Raw genomic sequence first — 24747 nt, forward strand, 5'->3', positions numbered from 1 at the left:
CATGTTATCCCAGCAGCAACTTGGAGCTTAAAGTAGGCACATCACAGCTTAGACCTGTGCCCTCTCTCAAAAACAATCAGTAGGGAGTGTGGCTCAAGCGGTAGAGTGCCTGCCTAGCAAACACAGGACCCTGAGTTCAAATCCCAGTGCTGCCAAAACAAAGTAAAATAACCACCAAAACAGACCTGGAAGCATTGCTCAAGTAGTAGAGCACCAATCTAGCAAGCTTGAGGCCCTGAATTTAAACACCAGTTCCAAGGGGAAACTATACATATTTGGGCTGAGCAAGTGGCTAAAGAGATGGAAGGGAAAGGTTTCCTAGCCTATTTGAAGTCTAGAGTTCAATCCCCAGAACCACAACAAATAAATAAATTCAAGCAAGTGAAAGTGATTTCCTAGCTGGGTGCCAGTGGCTTACATCTATAATTGTAGCCATTCAAGAGGCTGATATTTGAGGATTGACATTCAAAGCCAGCCAGGGAAGAAACATCTGAGAGACTGTATCTCTAATTAACCAGTAAAAAACAAAACAAAATAAAAAATGGAACTAGAGTCATGGCTCAGGTGAAGCCCTGAGTTCAAGTCCCAGTACTGTCACAGAGAAAGAGAGAGAGAGACAGAGAGACAGAGAGAGAGACAGATAGACAGAGACAGAGAGAGACAGAGACAGAGAGAGACAGAGAGAGAGGAAAGGGAGAGAGAAAGATTCATTAGAGAGAAATTTTCTCTGCATGCGTCTTTCCTTATGATGGCATTGTAATGGTATTAAATAACAGGCAGTGGGTTTGGCATGATACATATGTACTTCAACCATAACTTCATGTGTATATATAGACAAGGGAAGGAATATATAGGGAAATACAGGGCACACATAACCTATGACTGTACTCAATCAGTGCATTTGGATCTATAGGATAATAAAACTATGGTCTTAAGAGACTGGGCTCCATGAGTGCACTCTGCCTCCCACCCCTAGACACCTGTAGGGAGCTATAGGTACTTGACTCTGGAAAGGTCAGCTTTGTCATGTGCCAGCTCTGTAGAAATAGTTCTCTGGTTTAAAATAGAAACTTTGGAGGAAGCCAAGTTCGCCCAAGACCACTGCATACCCTGTTCTTCTGGTATGCATTGGGTGGGCGGCAGGGTGGGAGGGGTGGGGGAGGGAGGTCAGAAAGCCCCTTTGCAGTTGCAGAATTATAGGTATCAAGATTTCATGCTTCCTTTTTGGTGAAATTCTCCAGCCAAGCTTGGCGTGAATGAAGTGGGCGACTTTTCTCCATCACTTCACAAAAGACTTCCAAATTCACTGCGGCAGACAGGGCAAAATAAAAATGTCAAGTACATCCTAGCGGGGAGGGGGTGGTGTAAGGGGGAGACAAGAGGCTCCACGCTCAATGAAAGGTTTGCAGTAATAGGATTCATAAAAAAAAAAAAAGAAAGAAAGAAAGAAAAGGAGGACAGATGGGATTAGAAAATGTTGCAGCGAAGATTGGAACGAGATGAGCTCACAGCCCCAGCCTGTCTTTTGTGGACCTGCACAACAAATGCTCCGAGAGTCAGACTGGGCTAGGAAGCCTCGCCACTAGTGGTCCAGACACAGAGCGCCGCTGCTCAGGCACGCCAGGCAGAGGGGCTGGAAGGATGCATCAGATCTACAGCTGCAGCGATGAAAATATAGAAGTTTTCACCACTGTCATTCCTTCCAAAGGTGAGTACGATTGTCCTTGGCGGTCGCCTAGCCTGGCACCTTTTGGGGGAGAGTGCAGACATCACGTGGCACACCGGTGACCCCTCAGGCCCGCATGTCTGATGGCTTTCTCTGTGTTGATGGTCTTTCATTTGTATATTTTAACCCCCTGCCAAGGAGGCACAAGAATGAAGATCAATCACGGACCCAGGGAAAAGCAGGATATTTACGTGCTCCCAGACTCAGCGAATTCAACCCGCGCCCCCCCCCCCCCCCCTCCACAGGCTAAGGGAAAGTGACAACAGGATCCTGGTGAAGGCATCAGAAATTCCCAGGGCAGCCACAGAGATTCTTTTCTGCTTCTCCTAGGAGCAAATGGGATGGGAGAGGAGAAGCAGCTGGCTCTTAATTATGACCTCCAGCTATGCCGTGAGATGCCTGGAGATCTTATCCTAGCACTGGCCTGATGTCCAGTGAAGCTGTTCAATAGTGCCCTGACCCCAGGCTGACCTCACCCCAGACCCTCCTCTTCCCCCCCTCCAAGGGTCACCTGGACCTAGTGCAGCCCAAAAATGCAATCCAACACCTGACTTTATAAGTCCAGGAGTCCCCATAGAGAGGGCTTTGCATGAGGCTGCATTGGTGCAGTGTCCAGTTGCAAGGCAGTCCCCTAGTCCTTCCAAATCTGACCCTTTCTCTTGTTCCCAGTTCAGTCCTGCAGCTCCTGTCTTGCTAGGGGAGCCCTGGCTCAGGCTTAATCCCTGGTCTCATTGTCAGACTTGAATGAAATGGGCTGTTTGCTGGTGTTGTGACTCGACATTCAAACAATTGCTTTCTTCCCTCTGTGTCAGCCACTGACAGGGCCAGTGCTGGGGGGGAGGGGTTGGGGAGGGGGGAGGGCGAGACTGGGCCTAGCCACAGAGAGACAGCCAGCAGCACAGAAATTAAGCTGTAGACATCTACTGTCAAGGAGGAGGGAGAGGGGGGTGCCGGGGGAGTGTTGGGAGTCTGCCCATGTGTAGGAGTTAAAATTCTCTCTAGAGCTTCTGAAAGTCAAAGCCTCTGAGCCAAGCACTTCCATGCTCAGATAAATATGTATGTGGTGTGTGTGGAGGTCCATGTAAGGTGCACATGGTAGCCTTGACTCTAAGAGGGAAAAATTAAGAATAAGAAACCAGTAAGCGAGGGATGGGTAAATATGTACCACGGGCTCCTCCTGTGTGACAAGCCAGATCACGCACTGCAGTTTTAGTTATTCACTATTATTGCATCTCAATAATAATAGTAATTAGTTATTATGTATAATAATTATTATTGATAATAATTCTATTATCATTATTAGTTATTGTTTATTTGTTATTATTTAGTTATTATTATTAGCCTAGGGCTAAGCATAGGCTACAAGGGAGCCATGATCATCAGTATGCCACAGTGAAACCTTCCTAAGAACAACCTCAGCAGTATGGGCAGAGCAGCCTAGTGATTAGAGAGTGTGGTCGTAAGCTGGGTAGGTGATGCATGCCTGTAATGTCAGTCCTTAGGTGGCTGAAGCACAAAGATCACTCAAAGCCAGCCTGAGCAACATAGCCAAAAAGAAAGAAAAGAAAAAAAGTATAGGTTTTGTCCAACCATTAACTGCGTGGCCTCTTCCTTTAGTTCCCATCAATATACTGGAGTCGATGAAGAAGACCTGTGTCTCCAAATTTCAGTAACAGTGCAAGAGCTGAGACAGTAAGCCATCACCCAGAGACGCTCGAGAGCTTTCTTGAATCTAAATAGTTCACCACATCCTTCCCTCCAGTACACACACGTGTTGGCACAGTCTAATATATACATCTTACAACAGAACGCTAGCAGGGCACTGGTTGCTCACGTCTGTAATCCTAGCTAGTAAGAAGGCTGAGATCTGAGGATCGTGGTATGAAGCCAGCCCAGGCAAGAAAGTCCCTGAGACTATTCAGTGAATCACAGAAAAAGTCCAAAGTGATGCTGTGGCTCAAGTGGTTGAGTGCTAGCCTTGAGCAAAGGAGCTTAGGGACGTAACTGAATAAAAATAAAACAAAACCCTCTTTTTTTTTTTTTTTTTTGTTGGTCATGGGGCTTAAACTCTTGGCCTGGGCATTGTCCCTCAGCTCTTCAGCTCAAGGCAAGCGCTCTGCCACTTGAGCCACAGCACCACTTCCAATTTTCTGGGAGTTAATTGGTAGTAAGAGGCTCATGGCCTTTCCTGCCTGGGCTGGCTTTGAATGGCAATCCTCAGATCTCAGCCTTCTTACTAGCTAGGTTAACAGGCGTGAGCCACCCACATCGGGCTAAACAGAACCCTCTTGAACACTTCAGAATTTGGCAACAGCAAATGTCTAGTTACTTAGACCAAGTCTGTAACTTGAAGGAAAAGATTTTTGTACATATAGTTCTCAGTAAATGCAAAAGATGAAAGCTGTGGTTTTACTAAGAAGGTGTACCAGACGTGATTTCCTGCGCTGAAAGCAAGCAGTTCTGGGGAGGGAGGGAGCCACAGGGGAGGGAGGGGAGTAGAGTCAGGGAACAGTGGAGGCAGAGGGAAGGGAGTGAGTCCAAGCCCCAGGACCCAGGTGGGCACCTACACCTTCCTCCTTCCCCGCTCCTGTCACAGGAAAACCTAGTCACCACCTCCAGTTCCTAGGAACTTGCTCTTTGCCACATCTGAGCAAGGGCTTTACCAAGGTTGGTTCACTTAGTCTGTGACACAGACCTCTGGGGTTAATGCCATTGTCTTCCCTGCCAGACACAGAGGGAATGTGAGTCATCTGCTCCTCACACAACAGGCAAGGGGTCAAGTTCAGATCTTCACCCAAGCAGACCGAGCCAGGAACCCTCGCTGTTAGCCAGTGTCCAGTCCTCCAGACTTCACAGAGGCAAGGGCTTTACAACACTCGCCTGTTACTCATCTGATAGGAGATAAGAAGACATTTGGGTTCTATCAGGACAGGCATGTGTAGGAGTCCCCATTCTAGCAGATCATCTTAGCCGCAGTGTGGAAAATACATGCCTGGAATGTGGAAAATATGGATTGTGGAAAATACATATCTCACTGTGCAATAAAATTGACAACTTTTCCCCACAAAGTGCTATAGGGTCTTTTGTTAATAGTCAATCTTTTGTTGTTGTTTTGTTGCTGTTATTTTGGCAGTACTGGGTTTTGAACTCAGAGCCTTGTGCTTGCTGGACAGGTGCTCTACCACGTGAACGATACCCGCAACTCTATTTGCTTTCACTTATTTTTCAGATAGGGTCTCACTTTTGCCCCACACAAATGGCCTCTGACCACAATTTTCATACTTCCATCTCCCAAATAACTGGGATCTCAGGCCTGTACCACTCTTGGCTAATTTTTAAGCTGTTTATTTGTTGTTGTTGTTTAAATTGTGGTAAAATATACACAGCAGAATTCACCAGCCTCACCATTTTAAAGTGCACAGCACAGTGGTATTATGTACATATGCAGTGTTGTAAAATCATCTATCTCCAGAATTTTTTGTTATACTAAACTAAAACTCTACCCAGTAAACTATAATCTGCCCCCATTCCCTAGCCACTAGTAATTACCAGTCTACTTTCTCTCCCTATGAATTAGACAACTCTATGTGCTTCAGGTAAGTGGAATAATAATATAATGTTTATCCTTTTGTGTTTCATTTATATCACCTACTACATTTTCAAGGTTCTTCCATGTATAGCATGTATCAGGATTTCATAATCCTTTTCAAGGCAGAGTAATATTCCATTGTATAGATATATCATAATTGTGCATCCATTCACAAGTTGATGAATGTTGGGTTGTTTCTGACTTTAACCCATTGTGAATAATGCTGCTATGAAGTTTGATATTGTTTAAGTTAAATAACATCTTCTTTCCCCCCTCTCCCCTCCCCCACCATGTCCCTACCTCCTTCCAGGTGAAACTCTTCTTGGTGTTTTTAGTGTAGCTATCTGAGCCTCATGGGCAGTCTCTGAACCTTCTTCTTTCTCTCTCTTTACAGTGTCCAGTCCAGCCAGGAGAAGAGTCAAAAGCTCTCAACACCTCCTAACCAAGAATGTAAGGAAACGTAAATCTGGGTTTTCTTTGACTAATTTAATACAAAACCAACACCAACTTTTTCATTCTGTCTCCTCATTTCCAGTGACAAGGAGACATTCTATGTATCTTGTGGCTGTGGCTGTACTCTCAGTCCTCCACTTAACTAAAATAACTGACATATGTCAACTAAACACCATATAGCCTGAAGCAAATTCCCCTCCTCTGCTGTTTTCCCCAGGCACAGAGTAAAACTCATTGCTTGCATGCTTTTTCTTGTTTAAATGGTCTGTGGTACCCCTGACTTAGGTTTTATCCTATTGATGGCATTGCTAAGGATCATCTTCTCACTACTATAGATAGCACAGTAATGAACTTATTGGTAGAAAGGCAATTTTTTTATTAATTCCTTTGTACATAGTTCTCGAAGCAGAATCCACAGATTAAAAGAAAAGTTTTGCTGGGCATTGGTGGCCCATGCCTGTAATCCTAGCTACTCAGGAGTCTGAGATCTGAGGATCACAGTTCAAAGCCAGCCAGGGCAGGAAAATCCATGAGATTCTTATCTCCAATTAACCAATGGAAGTGGTGCTGTGGCTCAAGTGGTAGAATGCTTACCTTGAGCTGAAGAGCTGAGGGATAGTGCCCAGGCCCAGAGTTCAAGCCCTACAACTGGCAAAAAGGAAAAAGAAAAGTTTTATTCATCCATCTACCCATTCCCCAAATACTTGCATTCCTAACTGAGTGACACTGGCTAGATGTGGCAAATATAGAGTTAATTTTTTTAAAAAATCTGTCAGCCACTCATGGCTAACGTCTATAATTCTAGCAACTCAGGAGGCTAAGATCTGAAGATTGTGGGTTCGAAGCCAGCCCAGGCAAGAAAGTCTGTCAGACTTCTCTCTAATTAATAACAGTAACAATAAAGCCAGAAGTGAAGCTGTGGTTCAAGCAGTAGAGTGAGCAAAAAATCTCAGAGACAGTGTCCAGGCCCTGAGCTCAAGCCCCAGGACCAGCACAAAGAAAAGAAAACTCACCAGGCAATAGTGGCTCACACCTATAATCTTAGCTCTTCAGGAGGCAGAGAACCCGGGGAATCAAGGTTCAGAGCTAGCCTGGTAAGAAAAGTCTGTGAGACTCTATCTCTAATTAAACAGCAAATGAAAATGTTGGGCTGGAGGCATGGCTCAAGTAGTAGAGTCCCAGCCAAGCTATCTGAGCAGCCATCAGGCCCTGAGTTCAAATCCCAGTACTATGGGCAAAAAAGTGGGGGGGGGGAGAATTCCAGCCACCATTTACCTCAACCTCACCAAAATTGGCTTTTATTTCTTTAACATTTTGGTACTTTGATACATGCAGCATCTTTAGAGCCTAATACTGCTATGTTGTGTAAGTAGAGATTTGTGTAAAAAAAAATCTATCAATATATCTTTGCACTTTATTTTAAAGGGGAGACTGAAATTGGTTCCTTTGATTATTCTGGAGTCTATTAGTCACAATTTGTGTGTGTGTGTGTGTGTGTGTGTATGCTGGTCCTGGAGCTTGAATCTGAGTGCTGTCTCTGAGCTTTTTCTCTTAAGGCTAGTGCTCTGCCACTTGAGCCACAGCTCCACTTTGGGCATTTTGGTAGTTAATTGGAGATAAGATAGGAAATTTTTATAGAATGCCATCTAGGTTTTCTAAATATCTCAAAATTTAAAAGCCTATTCACTATTTATTATTATTGTTGTGGTTTTTTTTTTTTTTTTTTGCCAGTCCTGGGGCTTGAACTCCTGGCCTAGGCACTGTCTCTGAGCCTCTTTGTGCTCAAGGCTAGTGTTCTACCACTTGAGTGACAGCACCACTTCTGGCTTTTTCTGAGTAATTTATTGGAGATAAAAGTCTCATGGACTTTCCTGCCCAGGCTGATTTCAAACCATGATCCTCATATCTCCGCCTCCTGGATAGCTAGGATTATAGGTGTGAGCCATCAGAACCCTGTGCGTTTTCTCTCCCTCTCCCTCTCCCTCTCCCTCTCTAGATAGATAGATAGATAGATAGATAGATAGATAGATAGATAGATAGATAGATAGATAGATAGATAGATAGATAGATTTATATGGTGGTGGTGGTTGTCGTGGACCTGAACTCTGGGCCTGGGTGCTGTCCCTCAGCTCTTCAGCTGAAGGTTAGCACTCTACCACTTGAGCCACAGCACCACTTTCAGCTTTTTCTGCTTATGTGGTGCTGAGGAATCGAACCCAGGGCCTCATGCATGCAAGGCAAGCACTCTACCACTGAGCCACCTTCCCAGCTCCTCTATTTATATTTTTAAGTGCCCAATTTACTGTTTCTTTTAAACTTCATAGGTTTGTAAGAATTTTATGAACATAGAGATAATCCCCATGCCATGTAACACAGGTAATGTGTTATATTTGTGCTTGTGGTTTGTTTAACTTGAAGCTTTGATCTGAAAAGTATTCATTTCCAGAAATGAGCAGAGATTCATTTCCCTGATGGCCTGTTTATCACCAACAATGCTTATTAAAGATTCAGGTTTTTCTCCCCTCAGTTGAAATTGCACCCTATCATAATTCCTTAAATTCGGTTTTGCCTCAGCACCGCCCAAAAGCAACACAATTGTGTTACACGTGGACAAGTGCAGAGGATCTGCAGAAGTCTGGGCTGTGGAGCTGGGGCCATCGCCTCCCTCACAGAGGCAGAGTGGGCCCAGGATCTGGCAGAGAGCGAGCCTTGTCCTTGCAGAACAGCTGCGGGAGGAGGGAGCCAGCCCTGGGCAGTGCACACTCAGAGAAGCTGCAGTGTTGGGAGCTCCTCAGGGTGAGGGCACTCAGAATGAATGACCCTACTGTCCTGGATATGGAAAAATATGCAGGATTAGAGTCCAGACTGCTAAGATTTCCCTTCATGACTCTCCATATTAAGAGAAAATGGCAACTCTTCTTTGTCTCCAGTTTTTACATTTAAATTATTTCCCTAAGTATAGTCATACCACAGTACCCTTGGGGGACTGATTCTAGGACATACACAGGTACCACACGTTCAGATCTCTGACATACAATAGTGTACTATTTGTATAAAATTTATACATCCACTTATTTGCGTACGTGTGTGTGTGTGTGTGTGTGTGTGTGCGCGTGCGTGTGTAGCTTGAACTGGGCATGGGTGCTGTTCCTGAGCTTTTTTGCTCAAGGCTAGTGCTCTACCACTTGAGCCACAGCTCCACTCCAGGCTTTTTGATGATTAATTGTAGATAAGAATCTTACAATTGGAGATAAGAATCTTTCCCGCCCTGGCTGTCTTCAAACCACACTCTTCAGATCTCAGTCTTCTGACTAGCTAAGATTACAGGTGTGAGCCACGGGTGCCCAGCTTCATACACCTTGTTTATTTATTTTTTAATGGTACTAAGGATCAAACCCTGAGCATTGTACCTGCTAGGCAAGCACTTTGCCACTGAGCTACACCCCAGCCCATTCATATACCTTAAATAATCTCTAGATGATTTACATTGCCTAAAATAATGAAATGCCGAGTACTTTTGTTATGCTGCATTGTTCAGAGAATGGGAATAAGGGAAATAAACCAAGTCTGGATGTGGATTTTCTCAAACACTTCCTATCTGCAATAGGTTGTACCTGTGGCTACAGAGCCCGTAAATGCAAAGGATTAATTGTATTTTTATTACAATTTTTAAGGTTCATGGTGGTGGACACTATCCCAAGAGGGGGGCCTTCCCTTTGTGGATCTTCCTGAAATAGTTTTGCTGCAGTGGATTTTTAAAAAAGAAATCTCAGTGAGCAATCAGTCCTGGTTTGCTGGGATTTCCATGGAGCAGCCGCATTCGGCGAAACATGGCTGTGCCAGCTGTATGTTCCCTGACAGGCCCAGGTGCGAGGGAATGCGAGTGCTGGGGAGCATTCCTGCCTCATTTGGCTGGTGGGGATTTCCGTTTGTTTGGTTTTTTTTTTTTAATCTGGGCCCAACACTTCCTTCCTGATGTCTTTCCTTCACGGAAGCACCCAAAACCTAGTCCTCTGCAGTTACAAAGGTGCTGTCCCCCTCTCTACAAATACCACAAAACCCCGATTTCCAGAACCATCCCCACTTCTAATAGCCTGTCCTGTTACCAACGCATGTCTGGCCAGGGAGCAGCTGATGTACCCTATTGGGGCACATGGGTTTGGGTCCTGTGATGGATTGCTTTGGAGGGACGCTAGGACCTTCATTTTGTCGCCCATCTCGCCGTTATTTGGCAGTTTGAAGTCAGCTGAAAAGACCATTTCTGTCCCCTTGCTTGCTTTCCCTGGACTAAGTAAGTCTACACAAATTCCTTTACCAACACAAGGTCCAACACAAGCCTCCGGTCCTGGGGCTGTAGGGCTTGAGTGCTGAGCGGAGGTTTAACCTCGCTGTCCGCCCTCCGCTGGACAGGTGGTGATCGAGTCCGACCTGTACACGCCTCGGGCCCTGGAGCTGCTGCCTTACCGCGGTGACCGCAGGGGCGATGCCGGAGACAGCCACAGGTTCGGCCGGCTCCAGACAGCCAGGCCACCGGGCGCCCATCCTACCAAAACGCCTACCAGGCCTGGTAAGTGAGTCCTTCACCTCCGAACCCCCTAAACCTCTTTGGGTGCCGAGATCTGCCCAGAGTCCAACCGGTGGTCTCAGTCACACAGGTGAGTGAGCACCTGCGTTTTCCCCAAATAAACGGAGTATTCACTACAAAAGCACCTGCTCCAGGGCATCAATTACAACACCCAGCACCTTCCACCCAGAGAAGTGGCAGGCGCGAGCCATCTGGCTCCACAGCTAGCAGGTGCAGCATTCAGAAGATGTAAATCACTGTGCTCTGGGAGGGAGAAAACCATGACCCATAAAGGGGAAGGAAGCTCGTGTTATATATATGAGAGAGAGACAGACAGACAGAGACAGAGAGAGACAGATACAGAGACAGAGAGACTAAGAGGAAGAAGGAAGGAAGGAAGGAAGGAAGGCAGGAAGGAAGGAAAGGAAGGAAGGAAGGAAGGCAGGAAGGCAGGCAGGCTTCTCATTTAATTTTGGATGATAAATAAAAACATTTAATTTTTGAAATCTGTTCTGAAAAATAGAAATATTGGAATTTTGTTTTGGATACTATTTATTTATTTACCCTGGGGCTTGAACTCTGGGCCTGTACACTGTTCCTGAGCTTTTGTGCTCAAGGCTAGCACTCTACCACTCTAGCACTTAAGCCACAGCTCTACTTCTGACCTTTTATTTTTTTCTTTTCTTTTTTTTTCCTCTTCTTCTTTTTTTTTTTTTTGTTGTTGAAGCTTAGTGGACATAAGAATCTCAGGGACTTTCCTGCCTGGGCTGGCTTCAAGCCTCAATCCTCAGATTTCAGCCTTCTGTGTAGCTAGGATTATAGGCATGAGCCACCAGTGCCTGGCTTGGATGCTATTTTAAAAAATAACTTCCACACTAAGAAGTTGAAATAAGATACCACCATTGAAATCTAGAATAATATTGTGGCTTTTATTGATAGTTTAGGATTTTTTGTTATGCCCAAATCTAAACTGATTCATGCTTTAACTCCAAAAATGCATGACAGAAAGTCCAGGGCTCCTTCTCAAAGCTTTTGGGCATTAACAATTTTGTATAGTATAGAGGACTCCATTGAGTATGTTCCTTCTCTGGTCTTTTCCTATTCTTCTTGCCCATTTCCCCACTTATTTGCTTTTTTTAAAGAATTTTATTTTATTGTAAAGATACTGTACAGAGAGGTTACAGTTACAAGAGGAAGGCAATAGGTTCATTTCTTGTTGAACATTGTTACCCCCTCCTTTGTTTTTCTCCTACTATCCTTGCCCTCCCCTACTCTTCTCCCCACGACCCAAGTTGTAAAGCACGTTTCCAGCATAGTGTCTTGTGAGTATCATTGTTGCAATGAGTCATCCTGTGTCCTTGTTTCAGCATTTTGTTATTCCTCTTTCCCTCCCCAAATTAGATAAATGTATATACAAGATGCAGGGTGCTTCTTGTTTTTATACTACCTTTTTTTGTTGTTCTTAATTTCCCTGTCTGCTCTTTTGATCCAATGTATAAGAACACATAAATCAAGCTAGATTCTCTAGTTAAGTGATCAAATATACATGGACATATACAGAGTGAAAGCATTGGGAAACCACAATCTGCCTTGCAGATTAAAAGAAGATAGATTTTTCTGTGTCTATGTATAGGTGAGGGGGTGGGTGCATGTGGGTATGGAAAAAGAGGCAGAAGATTTCTCTTTGCTACAAAATCACGAAGTAAACTTATAGTCAAGCTTCTCAAATTTCAGCATGCAAAGGAATGACCTGGGAGTCTTCATTTTCATGCAGATTTTTATTTAGGAGGACTAGGTGAGCCCCAGGGTTTTATCTATCTAAGAAATTTTCAGGTCTAGGTGCTGATCCTTCTCAGGAATAATGGATTAAGTAGCAAACACTTAGACATACCAGTACAATGGTTCTCAAAATGCCATCTCAGGAGCAGCAGCTGGAAATTGGTTGGAAATGTCAATTTTATTGAAATTCCAGGGTTAGAACACATCAGTCTTTGTTTTAGGAGGCGCCTCTCCCTTCGATGGTTCTCATGAAAAGTGGAGATAAAGAACCTCTACCAATTTAAAGAGGAGAACACTGTGCTGCAGAAACTGTTTGCCCTATATACAAAGTCACTCTACCTGTCAGCTACAGATCCCAAGACAAACTCTCAGGTCTTCCTGAGTCCCCCACCAGTGTCTCTTCCCCCAGGGGAGAAGGACTACCCAACTGTTTAGTTTTTGTATTGGTTTGTTTTGTATATGTATGTGTTATTGGTAGTACTCGAGTTTGAACTCAGGGCCTCATGCTTGCTAAAGCAAGCATTCTACCAGAGAAGCCACGCTCCCAGTCCAACGGTTTCATTTTTTGAGGTCACTTGCATACCACTCTCTAAAGAATCTTTTATGTAGACAGACTGTCTTCAAACTTCATGACCCTCTTGCTTCAACCTCCTGAGTACTGAGATTACAGACAGGTACCATCATCAAGTCTGGTTACTTTCATGCGTTTCTAAATAGTCTGTGGCAACTTAGACAACCCTTGTTCATCTTTTAGTCTGAAAAACAAGAGCAGAAAGTTATAAAATAGAGAGAATCTGCCCAATGCCTGACAATCAGCTCATGTTAGAATATGCTAGTCAGGTTTAAAAAAAAAAAAGAAATAGATTGAGCTGGGCATTGATTCAATTCCTCAGTGCCTCCAATCTGATAGATTCCAGAGTGGGTAGGAGGGAGCATTTCTGAGCCAAAAACAGACCCTGGTGCTCTCCAAAGAAAAGTCTAGGCACCAGCCCCTCCTTTTTACTTCCTGTCTTACTTCCTCCTCTCAGAAAGCTGTATGTCTCTGGTCTTGCTTTTTGTTTTCCTACTGAGCCTTAGAAATAGGATGATACAGCTTCTCATGAGAGAGGAGTTTCTCGAAGGAATCTAGAGAACCTTAGGTTCCCCCCATCCCTAACACCTAGATCCTATCACCATAAGCCTCAGGTGCTTGGCAGAAATCCGCTGCCTGTGAGACTTCACTGAGATGACCTCAGGGACCTCAGAACCAACTCATGCAAACAAGCTGAGAGGTCCTTTCCTAGCTGAGACCACTGTTCATATTTACAGCACCCACTGTTCTACCACTGAGATCTCTACAATGCCTGACCCACACAGAGTGAAATATATATTAGCTGCTACCACTACTTATTCAAGAACATCATTGGTGATAGTTTGATTTTGGTAGTCTTACTAGGAAAAAAACCTCTTAGGACAATTCAATTTTGCAGAGTTAATTTCAGCAAGCAAAATAAAATGTTAAAAATGACTTGAATTAGACAGTGCCTCAAACCAGAACAGATTCTTTGAATTACAACCAACAACAGGATCAAACCAACTCACAGTAAAGCAGAAGGGAAGCATAGAAAACAACTTAATTGTCGATAGTCTAGTCCATCGCCCACTTAACTAGTTAGTTATGATCCAGTCAGTTAAGTGGCTGTCAGGACTTTGTGAAACCAGTAAAGTTCAGTTATTGGAACTACAATCTCTATTGCCTTCATCTCTTGGCCCCAGAGCAGGTGCCCAGTCCAAATACATGGCCTCCTACAAAATTTTATTTAACAGTTGTTGTGTAATTTTTCATTTTATTAATGTTGAAATGTTTCCACATGCTGAAGTGCAATTGAGACCAGACTATTCCTGATCAAGTGTCCCAGGAAAGGCTTTAGAACTGACTCTGATGGCTCATACTGTAATCCTAGCTACTAGGAGACTGACAGACAAATCCAAGAGGTTCTTATCTCCAAGTAGCAAAAAGTCAGAACTGTGTAGCTCAATTGGTAGAGCACCAGCCATGAACAAAAGAACTGAGAGGGAGCATGAGTTGAAGCCCCAGTACTAGAATAAAAACACACAGGGGTGGTAGTGATTAAAAATGAGAGAGTCTCTGTCCATACCTTTCATGTAGCCAGTCTCAGGATTCTGATCCCATAAGCCTTCCAATTTATGGGCTGAACTTCCCATGGCAGATTCTGTTTCTCATTTAGAGGGTGACCAAGAGCACTGTGTTATGTAATTGATCCTGGCAACAAAAATGTAACTCCTCTAACCTTTTTAACTTGTTGTGACCTAAAGCTGGAGGAAAGGAAGAGGAGCTGAAGGCATGGAGAATTGGTGCTCACTGCTTCCATAAGTCTGTTCTCTTTAAATTGATTTTATTGACTCTCCCATGTAGGCCTTAGTTTCAGCACCACCACCACCACCCTGGGAGGTTGATAGGGGTGCCAGTAGCCCCTCTCAGCAATTACCATTGCCTGATCCTACTGCCTGACTTTATTGTTTGGTACCAATGCCTTGAGAAATTCTCTTCTGTGATTGATTTACTAAAAAGATAATTGATGCAGAACCAGAGGGAGGCAGAACTGTGAGTACCACTGTGTAATATCTGCTTCCTTCAACTTTTCAGGGGGGAGTTCTGAACTCAAAGCATCAAACCTGTGTGGGAATCGAGCATACGGGAAATCATTGGTAAGTAAAATAAACCTGGGCTTTAAATATCCCACCATGTCTGTGTCCCCAGCACCATAAAGAGAGACTAAGCATCCTTTGCCCTTGCCTGAGGATTATTAGAAAAGCAAAACCATGGCCTCTGCTGTGGAAAGCCCTTTCACCCTGCTTTGTGCACTTGTGGCATATTCCTAACTGTGTCTCTCTTTCTTGTGAGAAGCTATGACTCAACTGGCATCTCATACTTAAGGGAAAGAACTGGTTTCTATTGTTGGTCCTGCCAGGTGGGAATGCCTAACTAATCTGGGTATGGTGATAGAGTAAGAGATGTAGATTCTCAACAACAACAACAACAAAATTCCACAATATAGAGTGTCTTCGTCATGCTGGGATGCATTAATAAATGATCATGGGCCAAGGGTCTAGAACAAGATTTTTTTCAGTTTTAGAAGCTGGGAAGTCCAAGATACTCAGTGATTGGTAGAGTTCTCTCTCTGTCTCTGTCTCTGTCTCGATGTGTCTTTCTCTGTGTCTTTCTCTGTCTCTGTCTCTGTCTCTTTGTCTCTCTGTCTCTCTTTCCTTCCCCTTTCCCTCTGCCTGGTAGATAGATGGCTACCATCTTGGTAAATGTTCTTAGCTCACACTTGTATTCCTAGCTCCTCAAGAGGCTGAGATCTGAGGATTGAAGTTTGAAGCCAGACTGGGCAGGAAAGACTAATCACCAAAAAAGCTGAAAGTGGAGCTGTGGCTCAAGCCTTGAGCATAAAGATCAGGGACAGTGCCTAGGTCTTCAGTCCAAGTCCCGGGACCCTTACGTACAAAAAAGTTCTTTATTCATCTATAGAGAGAGAAAGAAAGAGAGACAGAGACAAACACAGAGAGACAGGCAGGCAGCAGGCAGGCAGAGAGACAAAGCTCTGAAATCCTTTTGTTCTTATAACGCACTAATCCTATCCTAGGTGATCTACCCTCGTGACATCATCTAAACCTAATTACCTCCCAAAGATTACCCACCCCTCCACCACCTCTCCAACCATCCATTCGAGAGTAGGGCTTCAACACAGGAATCCAAGAAGGAACAACGTTCACTGTATAACAACCAGTCTCTCAGGACAGGGGTGCCTCTGGGAACATCTGCTATATACAAGTCTAGTTATCAGGGAGCAGACTCTGTGATCTGGAGTTTGAAGTGGAAGATGTAGATTAGGGCTCAATAGCAGTGGGGACTCGGGCTTGGGTGGAGGAAGTAGCTGAGCCATGATTTAGCTCCAACACCTTTTGGGTAAGTGTTGCCTCTCCAATTTGAGCTAGGATAAAGTGGATGAGCTTTTAAATGCTCCATCCTCACTCAGTCATGGAGTGTGGGCTGCCCCAGGGAGGGCATGACCTTGGGCAAGGTGACCCTCTGCAGCTGAGGCATAGTTGAAGAAACTAAAAACCTTCTGCTACCCACCATTGGCACGTGATCCTGTGGTTGGGCAGCTCATCCTTCATTGAAGGGGGATTGAGGGACACATCTCCTTTGTCCACTTATGGGCCCTACTCTGGCATTCTCTCTCACTTGTAACAGGGCTGTCAGTGGCTGGAGGTGTCAAGATGTACAGATGGGTCAGGTGTGGTGGCACACAGTTCTAATCCCAGTAACCTAGGGAGCTGAGGCAGGTGGTTCGTTACACTCCAGGGCAGCATAATGAGACCATAACAAAACAAGATGTACTGATAGTACAATGAGAGAACTAGGCAGTTATTTGAGGCCAATTCCTCCTCCCTTTAAGATAAATTGGACCTCATTTAGGTCATCAGCATTCTAGAAAGGAGATGGGATGGGGGGAGCTAGCTCAGAGGATCTGAAGATGGCTGGGTAATGGGTACAAAGGAAAACAAGTCAAATTCCCTAGCCCTTAGGCTGGGCTCAGATAATGCACACGTCAGAGAGGCAGAGGCTACAGCAGAGGCCCAGAAGGAACTAGGCTAGTATAGCATGGCGATGCAGATAGAGAGGTAAAGACAAACAGGAAGAAGATGATCCTCCAGTTTGGAGAGCAGTAGGGTTATATCCCACGGGGCGCTGAAAGCTCATTTTTCTTAGGCAGGACAGAAATCTAGTGCCCAGACAATTCAATCTGATTGAATGTGATGTGAGTGGGACTGAGGGAACTTGGAAAAGGAGTGGAGGAAGTGAATGGAAGGCCTTTCCATTGCCCATCCCTGGGTGTCACATTCACCAACTCACTGGCACCCTGCAGAGGGAACACTTGGGAGAGGCCACAAGGTGGCACAGTAACTCTGCCGACAACCTTTGGCCGCTCAGGAGAGGCGGTGGTGAATAATGCTGACCTTGACCTGGAATTTCCTGAAGATTTCAGGGATGTGGTAACTTTGAAACTTTCGGGATGGAAGAACAAAACATAGCAGGTGTCAGCTAACCAAGCAACCTCTGGACTTAGCCCTAGTGAGGTCATCAGTTAATTTCCCATTTAGTACATGTTTCTTTAGTGCTGGCAGCCTCCTGTGGAAAGGCTAGGGAGAGATCCCAATGGGTTAAGTCCTAGACTCTGCCACTCACTGTCCAGCCAAATGAAGCAAGTAGACACACACACACACACACACACACACACACACACACACACACACACAAAGTGTGAGATGCTACAATGTGTCACATAGACACTCAGTACTCCAGAGACATGTAGACATAAAGATCAACCTCAGGGACCAGCCTCAGGGAAGACTTTCTAAAAAAAAAAAAAAAACAATTTTGAAGGGCAGGCAAAAATGAGTTCTCCATCCAGAGATGGAAAGAAAGGGTACAGAGCTATGGATGAGCATTGGGAAAGGAAAACCACACCTTGCTAGGACTACTGACACAGAGAGAATAAGAGAAATCCCAGAAGGCCAAGCTGTATAGATACAGTAGAATTCAATATGGCAGAACTTTGAAGAGCAGGCTACAGAGTTGACTTTTGTCTGCACTACTATGGGGAATTCCTGACAATTCTAGAATCCAGGAGAAGCGTGGAAAATATGGCTGGTCTGGTCACAACCAAGGAAGTCCCAAGTGACTGCCCCTTGAGAAATTCAGGAAAACAAATGTGGAAAGCCAGAATCCTCAGGACTTGACAATTGGACACCAGTGATGGAGGTGGGAGGTGATGGTTCTCATACAAATTGAATGGCCCTCCCTCAAGTGTCTGAAGGCCAGTGGGATGCTCAGGACTCATCAAAACCCTTGAGTCAGATGGGGTCCATCTCACAAAGCCCATTGTGGTATCTGAGGCCTACAGCGGGATGAGGACTGTTGCCCAAGTAAGGGGTGTTTCCTCTCTCAAGTGGCTCCAGGCAGCATCAGAGTGGACATGTCCTCAGTCCCATCCCATTCCCTCCACACAGATCCCACCTGTGGCCCGGATCTCAGTGAAAGCTCCAGCAGTGGTAGAGGCGGCAGCCCCAAGCTCAGAGAATGGAGCTGTTCTGGGGAGAGGGTAAGTACTGTGTCTTCCAGCCCTGAATCCTTTCTGTGCCACAGGAGAGCTACGGGTGGCCCAAAGTTTAGACTCTCAAGAGGCTCACCCAAAACCCTGACATCTGTAAATTACCTTGTAAAGGAGGGCCATCATCCTGGGCCCTCATCAGCTATCTCCCGAGGAGTAAGCAGAAGTGTTTTTCACGCTTTCTACTTCATGAAGAAGTGTCATTCCAGAGGAGTTTTGGTTAATTAGATGGGAGTCATGAGCCCTATCCTGAGCCTCTCCTATGCACAGTGTCAGGATGGTGTCAGAAATGCCTAATGTTGTTTAGGGGCCTCTTCCCACAAGTAAAGAAATGTGTAGATAGTCAGCTTTGGGTGATCTTGAAAATCAGTGAACAGCCTATATGACAGTTGTTTAAAATTAACTTCCTTACATTCTCTCACTAAATGTATAAAAGCTCCTGGCAATATTGGAAAATTGAATCCCAGAGGAGTAATGGGGGAGGGGAAGCCAGAATTCACTTTGTCATGATTCACTTTTATTAATAGAAAATAAACATGTATTCCAGTCTCAAAAAAAGAAATGTATAAAATACAGAGAGGTTTCAAACTAAACTCTAACCCAAGTGATCCTGTTAATGCTTGTCCAGACCAGTCGCTAGAATAGCAGGCCTGGATATTTCCCCAACACCCCTCACAGCCTTCTCTGCAGTGAAAGTCTGCAATTCAACACGGACTTTAATGACCCCATGACCACACCCCCACCGTGAAGGTATCAGACAAGTTTAGGAGATGACAAAGCATGTAGGCTCTTGATTCAGACCTGCTTTCTATCCTGCCACAGCCACTGGCACAGGCCATTGGAGTTACTTAGCACTCTACTTCCTCACCTATTTCAAAATTAATAGAAAGGAACTGGAGGTGTGGCTCAAGTGGTGGAGTACCTTCATGTGTGGAAAAGCTGAATGAGTGCTCAAGGCCCTGAGTTCAAAACTCAGCACCAGCACAAAAAAAGGAAAGAAGGAAGGAATGAAGGAGAGAGAAAGAGAGAAAGAAAGAAGGAGAAGAAAAGAAGGAAGGAAGGAAGGAAGGAAGGAAGGAAGGAAGGAAGGAAGGAAGGAAGGAAGGAAGGAAGGAAGGAAGGAAAGAAAGAAAATTAAAAGAATCCAAGGCACTAGTGGCTCACACTACTACTCAAGAGGCTGAGATCTAATGATCATAGTTGGAAGCCAGCCCTGGAAGGGAAGCTCATGAAACTCTTATCTCAAATTAACCCTTAAAAAACTGGAAGTGTAGCTGTGGCTCGAGTAATATAAGCCAGCTCTGAACAAAAAAGCTCAGGGGCAGCAAGCAGCTCCTGTGTTCAAGCCACAGTTCTGGCAGAGAGAGAGAGAGAGAGAAAGAAAAAAGACACAGACACAGACAGACACAGACAGAACAACAAGAAGAAGAAAAAACAGAAGAAAGATAGAACTCATCCTGAATGGTTATTGTGAGAATGGAATAAAATCATGTATGAAGAGCTTATTTTAAACCATTGTTAACATTTTTTTTAAATGCTTCCAATCCAGAAGTTAGAAAAACTGTACTTGGGAAATGTTTAGTGTCTATGTGAAATATCCTCAGCTAAAATATCAACTTAATCCATTTCTGTTTTCATAACACAATGGCATAGACTGAGTAAGGGCTTCTGTGTGTGTGTGTGTGTGGTGTGCATGGGTGTGCACATGGGTGTGCACACATGGTAGTCCTGGAGCTTGAACTCTGGGCCTAGGCACTGTCCCTCAGCTCTTCAGCTCGAGGCTAGTGCTCTACCACTTGAGCTACAGCGCCACTTCCAGTTTTCTGGTGGTTTATTGGAGATAGGAGTCTCATGGTCTTTCCTGCCAGGGCTGGCTTTAAACTGCGATCCTCAGATCTCAACCTCCTGAGTAGCTAGGATTACAGGCGTGAGCCACCAGCACCCAGCTTACTTCCAGTTTTTTAGTGGTTAATTGGAGACATGAATCTCAAGAACTCTCCTTCTTGGGCTGGCTTCAAACTGGGATCCTCAGATCTCAATCACCTGAGTAACTAAGATTACAGACATGAGCCACTGGCCTCCAGCTCAGGGAAAGTTATGTTTTAAAAAGAGGTTTATTTTTCTAACAGCTGTGGTCCCAGGAGGGGACTAACACCAGAGATGAATGACGAGAGTCCCAGGGAGGTGCAGGACATTACCTGTCCAGAGATAGGAATATCAGAGACACACAGTCAGACTGGCTTTTATAGCAGACTTACTCTTGAGAGAAACCAATAACAAATTAATCACATAAATTCATTTATGAAGGCAAAGCCCTAATCACCTTTTAAAGGTCCTACCTAGTCTCACCTCTTAACATGTCATAACAGAGACTAAGTTTCAACAGGAATCTTGAAGAAGACTGACCATATTCACAGCATAGCTAATATCAACCCAAGAGCTGCATTACTAAAGCTGCGGGAGGCTGAGCAAGAGGCCTCCAGGATGGACAGTACGGAGCATTTTGATGGAATATCAGAAGTTACCAAAAGAATTATAAAAGCAAGTTATGTGTTATTACTTAATGTACTGAGACTTCATTGGAGAAACTTTTTAAAAAGTCACGTAGCTTGTATTATGTTCTGGTTCACAAATCATTCTAAATAAGAGTCATTGACTCTTATTGACACAACTGTTCATGTAGACCCCACATCTGGACAGAGGCCAACCTTCCACTGATTTAAATTGCAGATCTCTGAATGACTCCTTTCTCTCTAAGCTCAGTCACTCATCTCTCTCTCTCTCTCTCTCTCTCTCTCTCTCCTCTCTCCCTCTCTCTTTCTCTCTCTCCTCTCTCTCTCTCTCTCTTTCTCTTCTCTCTCTGTCCTTTCTTTCCTCTCTTCCCCCATGCTGGAGACTAAACCAAGGGAGGGGAGAGGGAAGGAGAGGGAAGAAGGTCACTCTTCTTAAAGGCAAAAATTAAGTGTGGCTCAATGACCTGACCACTGTCCCCACCCACCTCTGGCTTCTCTTTAGACCTAGACACTTCAAGAAGATGGCAGAAGAGTACCCAACCCTTCCCCAGGGGGCAGAAGCCTCTCTGCCGCTGACAGGCAGCAGTGCTTCCTGTGGTGTCCCGGGCATCCTCAGGAAAATGTGGACCAGGCACAAGAAGAAGTCCGAATACGTGGGAGCCACTAACAGCGCCTTTGAGGCTGACTAAAGGTTGACCCTGTCTGGGTGTCTCACATTAACCCAGGTTCACAGGATGTGGGGAGAAAACTTGAGGACTGGGACTGAGCCACACCCACTCTGCTGGTAGCTGCTCCAAACACATCATCTTCCTCCATAGCTGCAGTCCTGCTTTAGGGAATAGGAAAGTCCTTAGAAGGCAAAAGAAAACTTAGCACTGCTGAAGCCATTGTTTTGAAAATCACTTTGAGAGGTCATTTAGTATACATCCCTATCTCCGGGCAAAATCAAACCAAAATCAACTCTTCCCAGCCCATTTTAAAGACTGCCAAGGAAGGGAGAAGGCAGTTCTTCTCTTCCTTATAAGCATAATGTAAAAGATTGACATCTGATTCACTTGTGAAACGCAGTGGTTCTTACTATTTCCATCTTGTGTTTACTTGCCTTGATGAGGTATGATTCTTTTTATGATCAAGCAGTATGTATTACTTATTGAGAGGTTCTATCTACATGACAAGAAGCATCAAGGTCTATTTTGATAGTCACATGGCATGATTGCATGAATTCTCTGTTTTATGTGAAGTTTTTCTATAGTAAACCAGTTTAAAAGTAAACGTTAATGTTTCACAAAGTGGCATAATCTAACTTGCTTTGCAGAATGATTTTAAATTCTAAAAGTGCTTGCCCATTCTGCTCCTCTTCTTATCACAAACCTCTGTTGAAGAAAGTATGGTCATCCCCAATCTACAGATGGGGATGTTGAGGCTGCTAGATGTTATATGCTTAGATAGCAGGTATTGGGCCTAGTCACTAGGCCTTCAACTTCTCTTTAGCAGATTCCATCTGTATGCTTTCCATAGTGACTGATGTAAGGAACTTTCTAAAGGGTGGGAATATGTCTCCAGGGACAGCTTTTGAAGAGAAAAATCTTATTAAGATGAAATAATTGATTCAAATGAGATACATTATCATACATTAGATTTGTAAATTGTGGTGTGGTGGCACATGCCTGTAATCCCAGCTACTTGGATTGTTGAGGTGTGGGAGGATTAAAAGTTCAAGCCAGCCTGTGAAAGAATCCTAGTGAAAACTTGTCTCAAAAATAGAACCACTCATGTAACTGTAACACCCCTGTACAGTATTTTTACAATAAAAACATATTAAAAATAAATAAAACCAAACAAAATTATTCATTAGATTGATCCAGAAGAAATTGCCTTTTCTTGTGGACCCAAAACAACTGAATATCCATTTCACATGGTTTGACCTAAGATATATGTTTTCCTTTTTACAATAGAAATGTCATCATCAACCCCATTGTCAACAACAGTAGCCTTAAAATGATTATATAATCATAATAATGGTAATAATCACTAGCATTTATCAAATGCCTACAATGTACTAGGCATGAGACTGAGCAAGTCATATAAATTATCCTACTCTTTCTAACCACGCTGTTAGATAGCCTTACTTACTTATACATAGCTAGCAATTCAAAGGGTTAAATGACTCCTGTGAAGGCACCTGTCAATGCCTGTGTTATATTTACTCCTTCACACAAAATAGTTCAGAATAGAGAAGAACTAAGGTTAAGAACGAATTTGGCCCCCTGGAGGGCTGTGTGGAGAACTCTGAGGTAGACTAGTGCAGTGATTGATGAATAATGCCTGTTTGGGGAGGGGATTGGTGTGGCATTGGCCAAGCATATTTCTCATGGCCACCTGAACTCTAACCCCAAGAAGGCTTTTTTTTTTTTTATTAGTTAAGAGGTTAAATTAATCCAATCTACCTGGTAAAAACAGAAATTCTGTGGTAAAACTTAGCCAAAGACTGTGTTAAAAATTGTCGAGTTTTGATACAATGAAGAGTTTGCTCTTTCTAGGTCTCAGACTTAACTGATACTTTTGGTGGTTCAATGATCTTTTGGTAGCTTGAGTTTCCTGTTTCTCATCTCTGGGTGAACCCTGGGGTGAGGTGGGGAAGGTTGTGGTAGGTAAATGGCTTGCCTCTGGGCTTTCCCCTGGCTAATCTATGCTCGTTAGGCCATTGGTTTAGACTGATGTGTTCAGAGATGGTTTGGAAACTTGAGCATCAGGTGCTGCTTTCTCAAGGGGGAGCTTGCCCTAGTGAGCTGTCCTGGATCTTCTGTGATGGAGAAGCTGGGGTGCAGAATCATCAGGAAGCAAGCAGATGATCTATGCCTGACCTCACAGAATCTCCTACCACTATGTATTTTAACTTGTTTAATGTATAACTGACACCTTTTGTTTGGCAGTTGGAAATTCATGTTGGATGGAATTCATTTATTTTAAATATTTCATGGTGACGTGTTTGCCTTGTATAAAACAGATTATTTGGCCAATTCAAATAAAAGTGTGCTTTGTGAAATTAATAAACCACTGGAACGATGTGTCTGAGGGTCCTTCATTGAGCAGAAGTTGATTTTCACACAGGGAAAGAATTATATATTTGAACCTTCTAGCTCCTAGAAATGGGAGGAAAAGGAAGAAAGAACCCAATATGTCTTTTTGCCTTAAGGCAATGTCTTGTTTGGATATTAGGGGCCCTTATCCAGGGCCACTGCTATTTAGCCCGGGCACCTGTCCACTAAACTACCCTCCCCACTCTGATGAGACCCCCCTCAGTTTCCACCATAAACCTTGGGAGCCCAGTGATCCCTTCCAGCCTTCTAGCCTCCTATGAAAGATGCATACTTCCTCCTCTGTGCCCCTCAAGTGTAGCCTTACTGCAGACTGCCCCCATGACTCACGGCCCAACCACTTGCCAAAGCCCTCTGCAGACAGGCCGTCTGGGAATGGCCAGGCCTGGAGTCTCCCTGTGCCAGAGGCAACAGGGTTTCCAGGACATTTAGGGTAATAAAATTGCCTCTGTTAGGACCAAGGCCCAGTCAAATATTTCAGTTCTTACTTGAACACTCTCTGGTGATTTCCCCACCCCACCCAGCACCAAGGTTGCCTGGAGAGCCGGCAGATGGGCAGTGGGTAGAAAAAGCAGCACCAGCCAGAGCCCGATTTTTAAAAGAATCATGTGACACATCTCTGACACTAAATTGGCAGAGACCAAGGGACAAGCAAGGAAAAACACAGGCAAAGATGTCTCTTGGAAGGATCTGAATTTGCATTTTGTCTTTAGTTTCTTATCAGAATGCCAGCCTCCTCCAGGAGGTTTGTGACAAATGCATGACTGTGATGCACAGTGATGCGTAGGACGGTGTGCGCTGCAGATCAGACTGTGCCCTGCTCATGTATGTATTTATTTTCTCAGG

At 44.3% G+C, this 24747-nt stretch overlaps 1 protein-coding gene and 1 long non-coding RNA gene across 5 annotated transcripts in view; one reads left to right on the plus strand and one right to left on the minus strand.

Annotated features, from left to right (window-relative positions):
* LOC138805766 (uncharacterized) overlaps positions 1 to 24747 on the minus strand; it is a 49817-nt gene that overhangs the window by 20133 nt on the left and 4937 nt on the right. For 2 of the 4 annotated variants that reach the window (XR_011365637.1, XR_011365639.1), the window contains exons 1-3: positions 10084 to 10233; positions 6363 to 6416; positions 5616 to 5753 (exon numbers count right to left, since the gene is read on the minus strand). This is a non-coding gene — a long non-coding RNA (uncharacterized lncRNA). Of the gene's footprint in view, positions 1 to 4606; positions 4719 to 5615; positions 5754 to 6362; positions 6417 to 10083; positions 10234 to 24747 lie in introns of those variants that run through there. The other 2 variants (XR_011365636.1, XR_011365638.1) reach the window with 2 other exon arrangements.
* On the plus strand, positions 1244 to 23871 carry Vxn (vexin). Its single transcript, XM_069990827.1, has 6 exons — positions 1244 to 1708; positions 5710 to 5765; positions 10179 to 10335; positions 14759 to 14820; positions 18190 to 18281; positions 21306 to 23871. Exons 1-6 carry the CDS (start codon positions 1642 to 1644, stop codon positions 21490 to 21492), a joined length of 621 nt encoding a protein of 206 aa, XP_069846928.1. The 5' UTR covers positions 1244 to 1641; the 3' UTR covers positions 21493 to 23871.

The sequence above is a fragment of the Dipodomys merriami genome, unplaced genomic scaffold, assembly GCF_024711535.1.
Source record: "Dipodomys merriami isolate MVZ:Mamm:240054 unplaced genomic scaffold, mDipMer1.0.p SCAF_4, whole genome shotgun sequence".
Taxonomy (NCBI): domain Eukaryota; kingdom Metazoa; phylum Chordata; class Mammalia; order Rodentia; family Heteromyidae; genus Dipodomys; species Dipodomys merriami.